Source organism: Scyliorhinus torazame, chromosome 8 (genome assembly GCF_047496885.1).
Source record: "Scyliorhinus torazame isolate Kashiwa2021f chromosome 8, sScyTor2.1, whole genome shotgun sequence".
Classification (NCBI taxonomy): Eukaryota; Metazoa; Chordata; class Chondrichthyes; order Carcharhiniformes; family Scyliorhinidae; genus Scyliorhinus; species Scyliorhinus torazame.
Genome location: NC_092714.1, coordinates 179,033,196 through 179,045,268, shown reverse-complemented (window position 1 = coordinate 179,045,268; position 12,073 = coordinate 179,033,196). Strand labels below are relative to the sequence as shown.

General features: G+C 44.5%; 1 protein-coding gene across 2 annotated transcripts in view; it reads right to left on the bottom strand.

Moving 5' to 3' along the window:
• The window catches only part of gnas (GNAS complex locus), a 505,856-nt gene that overhangs the window by 34,491 nt on the left and 459,292 nt on the right, over window positions 1-12,073 (bottom strand). For both annotated transcript variants that reach the window (XM_072514565.1, XM_072514567.1), the window contains exon 8: window positions 7,374-7,432. In XM_072514565.1, coding sequence (XP_072370666.1) covers window positions 7,374-7,432 — 59 coding nt within the window. The remainder of the gene's footprint in view (window positions 1-7,373; window positions 7,433-12,073) is intronic.

Here is a 12,073-nt window from a genome sequence, read left to right as displayed (position 1 = left end):
ACTGCCACACAGAGTACAGGACAGGGTGCTCTCGGGGGGGGGGGGGGTTGGGGGGGGGGGGGGGGGGGGGAAGATCTCGGAAACTTACCAGGTGATGCACGAGGAGGAGGAGGCCTCGGTGGTGGAGTTGAAAGGTAAGTGGGGGGAGGAGTTGGGAGAGGAGGTCGAAGAGGGGACGTGGGCAGATGCCCTAGGGAGGGTGAACACTTCCTCTTCATGCGCGAGGCTCAGCCTCATACAGTTTAAGGTGCTGCACAGGGCACACATGACCGGGACAAGGATGAGCAGGTTCTTTGGGGGTGAGGACAGGTGTGTTCGGTGCTCAGGGAGCCCAGCAAATCACACCCATATGTTCTGGACATGCCCAGCGCTGGAGGAATTTTGGAAGGGCGTAGCGAGGACGGTGTCGAGGGTGGTAGGATCCAGGGTCAAACCGGGCTGGGGGCTCGCAATATTTGGGGTGGCGGAGGAGCCGGGAGTGCAGGAGGCGAAAGAGGCCGGAATTCTGGCCTTTGCGTCCCTAGTAGCCCGGCGAAGGATTCTCCTTCAGTGGAAAGATACGAGGCCCCCAAGCGTGGAATCCTTGATCAGCGATATGGCAGGGTTCATTAAATTGGAGAGGGTGAAATTCGCCTTGAGAGGGTCGGTACAAGGGTTCTTTAGGCGATGGCAACCGTTCTTAGACTTTCTGGCAGAACGCTAGACATTGGTCAATGGCAGCAGCAGCTCGGGGGGTGGGTTTACTTTATTTTTGTTTATGTTATTTACACTGAAAGGGTCTGAGGAGGTGTATACACCTGTTGTCTTAAGTCGGGGTGTTAATGTTAATTTATTATTTAGGTACGGGGGGGTGGGGTGGGGGAGGGGTTTGGGGGGGTTGCTTTTTTAGATTGTGTTTTGTACTTAACCCAGTTGGGTTGTTTTTTCTTTCTCATTTTGTTATTGATATTTTATGAAAACCTTTAATAAAAATAAAAATTATTTATAAAAAAAAAGAAGTCTCACAACACCAGATTAAATGTCCAACAGGTTTGTTTTGAATCACTGGCTTTCGGAGCGCAGCTCCTTCCTCGGGGGAATGAAGAGGTGGGTTCCACAAACACATATATAGACAAATTCAATGATGCAAGATGATATTTTGAATGAGAGTCTTTGCAGGTAATTAAGTCTTCAAAGGTCCAGATGGTGCAAGTGGAGAGAGGGATAATCACAGGTTAAAGAGGTGTAAATTGTTTCAAGCCAGGACAGTAGGTAGGATTCTGCAAGCCCAGGCCAGATGATTGTGTGTGTGTGTGTGTGTGTGTGTGTGTGTGTGTGGGGGGGTGAACGTAATGCAACATGAATCCAAGGTCCCGGTTGAGGCCATACTCATGTATGCTTAAGTTGGTGATCACTTTCTGCTTGGCGATTCTGCGTTGTCGCGCATCCTTAAGGCCGCCTTGGAGAACACTTACCCGAAGATCAGAGGCTGAATGCCCTTGACTGCTGAAGTGTTCCCAGACTGGAAGGGAACATTCCTGCCTGCCAATTGTCGCGCGGTGTCCATTCATCCGTTGTCTGCATGGTCTCGCCAATGTACCACACCTCGGGCCATCCTTTCCTGCAGCATATGAGCTAGATAACTATGGCCGAGTCGCACGAGTATGTACCGCGTAACTGGTGGGTGGTGTTCTCATGTGTAATCATCGACATGGGTACACCATTACACGTGAGAACACCACCCACCAGGTGTGCGGTGCATACTCTTGCGATTCGGCCAACGTTGTCTATCTCATACGCTGTAGGAAAGGATGTTCCGAGGCGTGGTACATTGGCAAGACCATGCAGACGCTGCGACAACGGATGAACGGACATCGCGCGACAATCGGCAGTCAGGAATGTTCCCTTACAGTCGGCGAACACTTCAGCAGTCAAAGGGCATTTAGCCTCTGATCTTTGGGTAAACGTTCTCCAAGGCGGCCTTCAGGACGCCCGGCAACACAGAATCGTTGAGCAGAAACTGATAGCCAAGTTCTACATGCACGAGTACGGCCTCAACCAGAACCTTGGATTCATGTCGCATTACATTCACCCCCCCATCATCTGGCCTGGCTTGCCCAATCCTACCAACTGTCCTGGCTTGAGACAATTCACACCTCTTTAACCTGTGATTATCCCTCTCTCTAGTTGCACCATCTGGAACTGTAAAGACTTAATTACCTGCAAAGACTTGCATTCAAAGTACCATCTTGCATCATTGAATTTGCCTATACACGAGTTTGTGGAACCCACCTCTTCATTCACCTGAGGAAGGAGCTGTGCTAGTGATTCGAAACAAGCCTGTTGGACTTTAACCTGGTGTTGTAAGACATCTTACTGTGCCCACCCCAGTCCAACGCTGGCATCTCCACATCATTATTTGTAGGGATATACGTATATTCAGTGAAGTGGCAATATGGTCATCAATTATCTTTTCTACTTGCACAAATTTCAGCCATCTCCATGGTTATTTGAGGCAGTCAGAAAAGTGTAACTTCATGCATATGTGACATTGGTGATACACAGGTCATGTGGTTGGAATTGAATTAAATATTAAGATTAGTTACACAAATTAAAAAGGGACAAATGTATAATATTTAACATTTGGAGAAAGAATGGTGCTCAAGATATGATGAAGGGAATAGAACTGGCACTGGGACCTTTTAGAGTCAAGACAATATGAAGTAGTAATTTAAAAACTGGAAAATGGAATACATACAATAGAGTATTTTGCTGAGGGTTTATAATGTATTAGTCAGGCTACAGGAGGTGAGAGCACATTTTCAATTGGCATTATTTAAAAGTGACACATGATAGAGCGAAGAGAGCACAAATGATTTAAATTACAGTTGATTGAGGGAAGGATTACGTCGTTCATATGGGGAGGGAAGGTGGCCAGAGTTGGAAAGGTGCTACTACAGAGGGGAAGGCAGGCAGGGGGTTTGGGTCTTCTGAACCTGATGTATTACTACTGGGCGGCGAATGTGGAGAAGGTGCGGAGCTGGGTAAGGGGTTGATTCCCTGTGGGTCAGAATGGAGGAGAGTTTGTGCAGGGGGTCGGGATTGAAAGCACTAGCAACAGCGCTGCTCCCGGGGAAGTACTCAGGGAGTCCGGTAATAATAGTTTCATTGAGAATTTGGAGGCAGTTTTGCCAACACTTTGTGTTGGGGATAGGGTCAAGGCAAATGCTGATTCGGGGGAACCACAAATTTGAGCCAGGGAGATGGGATGGAAATTTTCAGAAATTGGAGGAGAAGGGGATTAAGACACTGAAAGATTTGTTTCTTAGGGGTCGGTTTGCAGGATTGAAGGAGCTGGAAGTGAAGTTTGGGCTGGAGCAGGGGGAAATGTTTAGATACATGCAGGTTCAAGATTTTGCCGGAAAGGAGATACAGAACTTCCCGGTGGAGCCAGCCTCCACATTGTTGGAGGAGATGCTGACGACAGGGGGACTGAAGAAGGGGGTAGTGTCAGCGGTCCACGGTGCTATTTTGGAGGAGGGGAAGGCACTGGAAGGGATCAAAGCAAAGTGGGAGGAAGAGTTGGGAGAGGACATGGAGGAGGGGTTCTGGTGTGAGGTGCCCCGGAGTGAATGGCTCCACCTCGTGCGCAAGGTTGGGGCTGATACAGCTGAAGGTGGTATACAGAGCACACGTCACAAGGGCGAGGATGAGCCACTTCTTTGAAGGAGTAGAAGATGTGTGTGAATGTTGCGGGCGGGGCGGGCGGCGGTAATCACGTTCATATGTTTTGGTCCTGTCCAAAGCTAGAAGATTATTGGAAGGAAGGTTTTTTGGGTAATTTCTAAAGTGATGCACATGAAACTGGCCCCGGGAGGCCATATTCGGGGAGTCGGACCAGCCAGGGTTGGAAACGGGTGCGGAGGCAGATGTCGTAGCCTTCGCCTCGTTGATCGCCCAAAGGCTAATCCTGATGGGTTGGAGAGCAGCCTCTCCACCCTGTGCACTAGCGTGGTGGGGGGATCTGTTGGAATTCTTGACTCTTGAGAAGGTTAAGTTTGAACTGAGGGGAAGGATGGAGGGGTTCTACAATTCATGGGCATTATTCATTATGCACTTTCAAGAACTGGATAACATCAAACATTAGTTGGGGGGGGCGGGGGAGGCGATGGCTGTTAATGGTGGCCATGGCTGATTCCTGATTCCTTTTTGTCAGTTGTTTATGTGAACATGTGGGCGAATGTTTTGGGTTAGGTGGGAGGATGGGATCGGTGTTATTGATATGGGGATTGACATATTTGTTACTGATTATTGTTTATTACTAATTATTGTTCATTGTTGGTGGGTGTAAATTTGGGAGAAAATGCAAAAAAGGACGGGAATAAAGAAATATTTGAAATAAACTTCAGTTCTACAGTTGAGGGGTGATCATAACAGTGGAAGAGGGCAACTAACGTGTAAATTCTTGAAGATTACAGATAAAGTGAACTGAGAGCTTTACTTCAATGGAAGGCAGCCACTGGGACAAATGTAAATTAGCGAATTGTAAATTTAAAACAGATTTTGAGGAATTTTAACGGCCTGAGTAATCAGGATAATCTGTGGTGGAATAAAAGTCATTAGAAAAGTTAAAGATATATTTGGATGCTAGAATGTGTAGGTTAGAAAAGGATAGGGTGAGTTTATCTTTATCACTTCGTCTCCTGCCAACGCAATATGACCGGCTGATACAGTCTGCATATATGCCCTGGTTGGCACATGAGTAGAAATTCAATGATGTGCACACATCAGTTTATACAGCACACGCCAACTCATTTTGCTTTCTAACACGGTTATTTCAATATGCTCTTAGTTTCTGGATTCCATGGATCCCACAAATCACTTAGTTGGCAGGCTGCTTGGAATATCTAGCTGTTTTGGAGAAAGTGCTACAGTATTTTACTAGGAGTGGACAGAGGCAATACAGAATCGTGACTGAAGATTGATACTTCAAACTCATTTTAATGATTTATGTTGTCTCTCAATTTATAAGCACTGTGATCATATGTTGCTAAATATTCAGTGATCTGAAAGACTTGGTCAAGACACAAAATAAAACTGTGGCAATGTTTGACTGAGCGCACCAAGTCTAGTGGTTTAGTGAAGGGGAAGAATTCTCCCTCAAATTTTACATTTAAGAATGATCAATGATGTTGCAGAAAACAAGCTGGGTTCATGTTGCACATTGCCCTCAATAAAGATTGCAGCCGTGCATACAACTGTGCATCCAACAGCGTTGGCAGAAAATGGAACCTATCTTTATAGAATACAATTAAGGCTGATGAAATGCTCCAAAGAACCTCACATAGAAAGACATGGGTGCTGTACCAAGACAGACGAAACGTTGCTTGGAGAGACAAGACCTTTGAGGGTAGAGGTTGGAGACTGAATGCTCAGGAACGAAATTGCAGAGAATAAAATCAATCCAATTGAAGTCTTCATACCCACCATAAATTGGACACAGGCACACAGAAGGCCAGAACCTAAGCTCTGAAGAATCTGGATCCTGACACAGGAGGCAGTGTAATAATTGGGGAGATTGTAGAAGAGGGTACAAGTGCATACATAAATCTATGATCAAGGTGAAGATTATCAATGGGATACGCTGGAAACAGGGATTTAGTGTTCATCATTGAAGATGGACTAAAATACTTTGTGAGGGACAGGATGTAGGTATTGGAATTTCGATTGAGATGGAGTCAATGGAGTGGGTGGTTAGGAAACAAGCACAGCCAGTGCTGGAGCAACGGAGTCTGCACATGACAGGAGTGGATAAGGGCTTTAGTGGTGTTAAGTAGAGATGGAGATTGATGACAATATGAAGGTGGCAATAAGCCATCTTGTCTATGGACATTACATGGCAATTGCAATCCAATTCTATTATGAGCAGAAAGCCAAATTTGCAAAGGGCCTTCAGTCGAAGAAACCTGCCTTCCTTACCCAGTGTAACCAATGTGTGACGACTGACCAATGCCAACTTGGTTAAAATCAATTTAAAAAGTGATGCAATCTGTGACAAGGAAGTGGAGCCTTTAGTAACGGCTGAACATTATGGCTTTTATCTGCCCAATATTTAACTGGAGAAAATTCTGATTCATGCACAACAATGTCAGATAGACACTTTTGACAGCAGGCGCGTTATCCCAGTAGACTCTAATTTAGCACTGATATATCATAGGTGATTGTGTCAAATCTATGCATTCAATATTTGAATTTAAAACAGTTTACAAGGAGGTAGCTACATATATTTTGTGCAAGTACATTATAAATCTTGATTTTATAAATAACATGCATGATCCAATCCTTTCCTGTTCAGCCTACTCGCTGACATTCACTCACTTTCTTCCCTGTCACATTTTTTCTGTCAGCTTGCATGTATCCATCTGTTTTCTGGTCTGTCCTTTGCTAAACCTGGTTTCTCTGTCTTTCAGGAAATTCTTGCTCCTCACTGCTCTTCATTTTGGTTTCATTTTATAGGGTTCATTGATTTAAATAGGGGGGCCTGCAAACACAGATTAAACTTCCAAAAATATTGACTACGTAACTTCAACTTCCTCTGAAGCAATGTACACACTAAATACATTTTACAAAGCAATAGTGTTAAAAAAAATACACACAGCAGTTTTAACATAATTTTTAATATGTCCAATTTTTTGTGTAATCAGATTTTTCAATGGCGTAGCTAATTTATTCAGCCAGCAGGTCCCAGGTTAGATGTCTAGTTTGCATTGTATTTGCCAAACTCAATAGCGTCAGCAGTAAGGGATTCAGATTGGTGTCAGTGCCAGTTGAGTTAGTAGTGTATATTAGCTAGAGTTCTCACCCCTAAATGTAATCTCCATGATTTTTCTGGAAACGGATATATGAATATTGAGTGAAAACATGACTGGGTTTGGCTGTGTTGGTCCACCTATGAATAGAGTCTAGTTTTGGTTCAAGCTTCTGCGGAAACCTGCAGAAGCAAAAACACCAGGCGATTCTCCCTTCCTTCGAGATTTACCATATTATTTATTGTATGAATGATAAGAGCATGATGCTGCAGACTTTAGGTACAGTATTCTGCTTACTGCCACCCATTATTCTGGAGCTGGGAACAGCCATGTTTATTCAAGCAGAATGAACTGGGTGTGCAATAACCTCTCATCTCTGAACAGGTGGAAATGTATTGGGCAAAAGCCCAACTGACAGCTGATGAGACCTACCAAACGAAGCTAGGCGAACTAGCAGACATGGCATTAAGAATTATGCACTCTTGCCTCCCTGGATTGTTGCTTATCTTCCTGCCCCCAAGCTGATGGATATCAGACTCTTGTCATGAATATGCCCCTGTAAAATACTTCACTTCCAGCTCTTACCGTTGAAACACTGAATCCATTTCCTGCGCTCGTCTCGTTGCCCTCCGACATCAAACATGCTGTAAAAAGAAAGTCCTTGAATCCATTTTATAATCAAATCAGACAAGATCAAGTTGCACACAAGATCAATTTCCTTAAATTGAAGACTATTCACATTCAAAATACTTTAACTGATCAGCAAAAAGCAGAACAACAAATAAACTTTGCTAATTTTGTCCCATCAACATTCTAGCTGGCAGCAATATTCTCATGGTCAAGGTTAAAAACATTCCAGTGTTCTGTTGCCAATTCTTCAACCCGAGCCATTGGATTTTCGAGTGCTAGAGACAGTCATGGCTCCCCTTAACAATTCCAGTAAATATTGGAACTAAAGCTCATGTATTCTATACGGAGAACAAAACATGAAGTAAAACATTACAATACAGTATCGGGCTAAATGAGTTGCAGAATTGACCTCAATTGTTCCTCATCTACACAAAATATTATCCGGTTCTCAGCTTAAAATGACAAAAAGTCATGGCAGAATTCATTTGTATGTACACAGCTGACAAAATGAGAAGAGTGAACTACCTATTATAGGGTTTCTCTTCCTCATTCTTCAAACAAAAATCTCATCTATGTGACCTGACCAAATATAATTTCCTTTTTGAGTAAATTTATATTCCTTATTCCATCAATGTGGTCTGCTGATATTTCTTTCCCAAAAATAAATCCGAGCAATGCGTATAGACTGAAACCTGCAGCTACATGGAGCAATGAAGGAAATACATTCCCATAGACGACCCCTTAAAAAAAATCTCTTCATTCCCCAACTCCTTGAATATTTCTTTCTGTGACGAGACCAAGCCATATTCAAAAGGTTCAGAAATTGAAATATAGCATTTTAGGAACAATTAAACTAGTTCCTACAGAATTACTACGATGTCTACATTAATTTATTAGAATCAATCATTAAAAACAAACACAATCTGGGTATCCCTTCTGTTTATTTAATTTTCAAAATGACTTTGTTTACCCAAGTACTGCAGTCCAAGTTTGATTGTTAAATGAGACAATGGCCCATAGCTTTCTGCTTCCCCTGCGTCGTATTTGGGGGTACCCCAATGATGCACCGAAGAATCTCTCTAGGAAATTCTTTTGCATGGGTTTACCCAGCAATTGTCCAGAAGCGCTAACTTTCCAATGATACATGTGCTTGGCTCTGGATTGGAGTGTGGATTGCAGAATGAAGATGAAGACTACCCTCTTTGTGTTCATTCTTTTAAATAACGTATAGACTACAATCCCACCTAATCAGGCTTTCTGGATTTAAATTTCAGGATTTTTAATTAGTTAGCCTGTTTCTGTTTAGCGACTGGTAAAAAGTGTGTAGGGCTGGGCTTCATAAGGCACAAAGTTAAAAACTGACTTGTGGCACTACAGGTAACATTATTTTGTTATGCATGTGCTAAATTCACACAGCCAATTTCCAAATATGCTCAGCAAGAGTTATCTTCAACCCGAGCCCAAATTTCTTTCCACAAGTTGTTCGAGCTAGCAATTTCAAAAGCTGGGATTGATAGATTTTGTTATGAAGGGTATCAAGGGAACCAAGGCAGGTAAATTGAGTAAGGATACTGGTCAGCCATGATCTAATTGAGCTTCTCAACAGGTTTGAGGTTTAAATGATCTACTTTTGTTCTAACATCCCGAGGATGACAAGAGAACTGAACAAATCTGCCAATTAGTCATTGCTCGGTCTTGAACCAAGAAGAAACAAATAACTGCCTGGACATACATAGACACTCACTGCAGGACGACAGCAGCTTAGTGCACTATGGCAATCCACACAATAATTTTTCAATTCTCTCCAGTGGAACAAATCAAGGAAGCCATTTTTGATTCAAACAAACATGCACAGCAACTGAAGTGGTTGACAAGAATTCCTGATTCAATCACGGAGTATATTCAAGGCTGAGTGATACAGATTTTAGATTAAAAGGGAGTAGAGGGTTATGGGGGGCAGGAAGGAAAGTGGAGTTAAGGCCACAATCAGGTCAGACATGATCATATGAATGGTGGAGCAGGTTTGAGGCAAAATTATCTATTCCTGCTCCTATTTTTAAAATTCTGTTATGCAAATCAAGTATGGTTTATCAGTTCAGAGAAAGAAAGGAAGAGAACAGCCAATTAGCCCATCCATTCTGAAACAACGCTACAGTTTCATCAAAGTTTCCAACTGCTCTTTATAAACTGATACCAGGGTTGCTGCCTCCATCACCCTGTTCGGAATCTGATTCCATGTGTTGGTGATGCTATGTGAAGTAGAAACTGTGCCATCATCCTGCGTTATGATTTAACTTGAATACTTCAGAGCTACAGATTTACTTCCTTGTACCTGTGATACGAGTGGTCAACCTGCAGCATCCAAGCTCTGGTAAATGGATCACCGAAACCCTGACAGCAATTTCCTACTTTGACACTGGTTTGTCTTGTCTTAATGTTGTTACAAACTTCTTATTGGCACCTTTTCATTGGTGTATAAATCTGATCCATTAGTTACAGCAATCTGACATACATGGCAACGTTTGTGAGAAGTTCTCTGATAAGCACTAATGTAACACCATTGTGCTACGAGTTTCCTTTGATTGGAATCACAGAATCTTTACAGTACAGAGGGAGACCATTCGGCCCATCGAGTCTGCACCGGCCCTTGGAAAGAGCACCCTACTCCTCCACCGTAACCCAGTAACCAAATTAACCTTTTGGACACTAAGGGGCAATTTAGCATGGCCAATCCACCTAATCTGCACATCTTTGGACTGTGGTAGGAAACCAGAGCACCCGGAAGAAACCCACGCAGACACAAGAAGAAAGTGCAAACTCCACACAGTCATCGAAGGTCAGAATCGAACCGAGGTCCCTGGAGCTGTGAGGCAACAGTGCTATCCACTGTGCCACCTTGCCGTCCTCAGCCTCCAGATGGCTCACTGTATGTTGGTTGTATGCGTAAGGAAAAAGTGCATAAAGGAGGACCGCACAACGAGACATTAAATGGAATAGATGTATTCACACAATTGTTTGTGTCGTGGGAGACCATTCAGCCTATTGTGTCTGCACTGGCTCTCCAAATAGCTTAGAGCCATTCTCTTGCCTTTCCCCCATGTCTTTGCACATTGTTTTTATTCATGTGCCACCTACCTGCCCATTCCACCAACTTTGTCTGTGTCCTTTTTAAGTTCTGCACTGAACTTTACACAGTTTACAATGTTCCCAAGTTTTGTATCATTCGCAAACTTATTAAAAAATAAATTTACAGTATCCAATTCTTTCTTACCCCAATTAAGGGTTACCTTAGTGTGGCCAATTCACTTACCCATGCAGACACGGGGTGAATGTGTAAACGCCACATGGACAGTGACCCTGGGCCGGGATCGAACCCCGGTCCTCGGCCCCGTGAGACAGCATTGCTAACCACTTCGCCAACACGCTGCTCTGTCCGCAAACTTTTAAAATAATGTTTTTATTGACTTCGTTATTTCATGGTACATAGTTCCATCATTACTGCGTTTACATAGTTCCTTTTGGGGATGGGTGGGTGGGTGGGGGGGGGGGGGGGGGGGGGGGGGGGGGGAGAGTTGGTACCTGCCCCACCCCAACCAGAGTGCCCTGGAGTGTATCGTCGAGCTTGTGGTTCTTGACTTTGCTCCCTCCCTCTTGTTTTCAGGCCCTCCCTCCGCGGCTCTGCCGCTTGCGTTGTATGGTCTTCCCCGCCAAGTTTTTTGCCCCCCACCCCCTATTTCCCATCCCCCCTCTTTCCTTTGCATTTTAGTGGCGTGCCTGTGGTGCCTACACCTATACCACCCTGGCTCTACTGCTGCTGACTATGAACAGGTCTTGGAACAAGTTGGCGAATGGCCTCCACGAGAGAGAGATGGAGAAAGAGGAGGTATTCCTCACTCCCATAACCTTGGACATTGCCTCAAAGAAGGCCGACCAGAACTGCAGGCCAAGAACCTGAGGGTGTGGTTGGCTGGGCCTCCCTGGCACCGTTTGCATTTGTACTCCACCTCCGGGAAGAACCTGTTCATTCAGGTTCTGGTTAGGTGTGCTCTATGCACCACCCTTAGTTGCATTAGGCATAGTCCTACGCAACTGGAGGTGGAGTTCAACACGTGTAGTGAGTGCTCCTATCTCTCGTTCTTCCTCCTACTTTTCTCCTGTCTCGTGTAGGGGGAGCGTGTCCCCTCCAATAGTCGCCCATGCAGGTCCCCATAGTTCGCTTTCACTAGGTCACCTGTGTCCAACAGTTCCTCTACCAGGGGGTGTCTCAGCGTCCTTGGGTACGTTGTCGTTTCCTATGGAGAGTTTTTAAGTCGTTTCTGTCCTCATTTACTTTGGGCAGGTGAAACTTCTCAGTAAGTTCTTCCAGCGTTGCTAGTCTGTCAATCCAGTATAAGGCACTAACTGTCAGCGCCCGCCCATCCTGTCTGCACCTTTAATGGCGGCATCCATTGTTGCTTGCATGAACCGGTGGTTGTTGCAGATGGGGGCCGTGGTGGATCGGTCAGTCTGAAGTGCTGCCTCAATTGGTGGTATCATGTCTAGAGTGTGGCTACCACCACTGGGCTTTTTGAGTGTTTGGTTGGTGGGAATGGGAGCGCTGCCATAACTAAGGCTAGGAGGGGCATCCCTGTGCATGAACTCTCCTCCACCTTTAC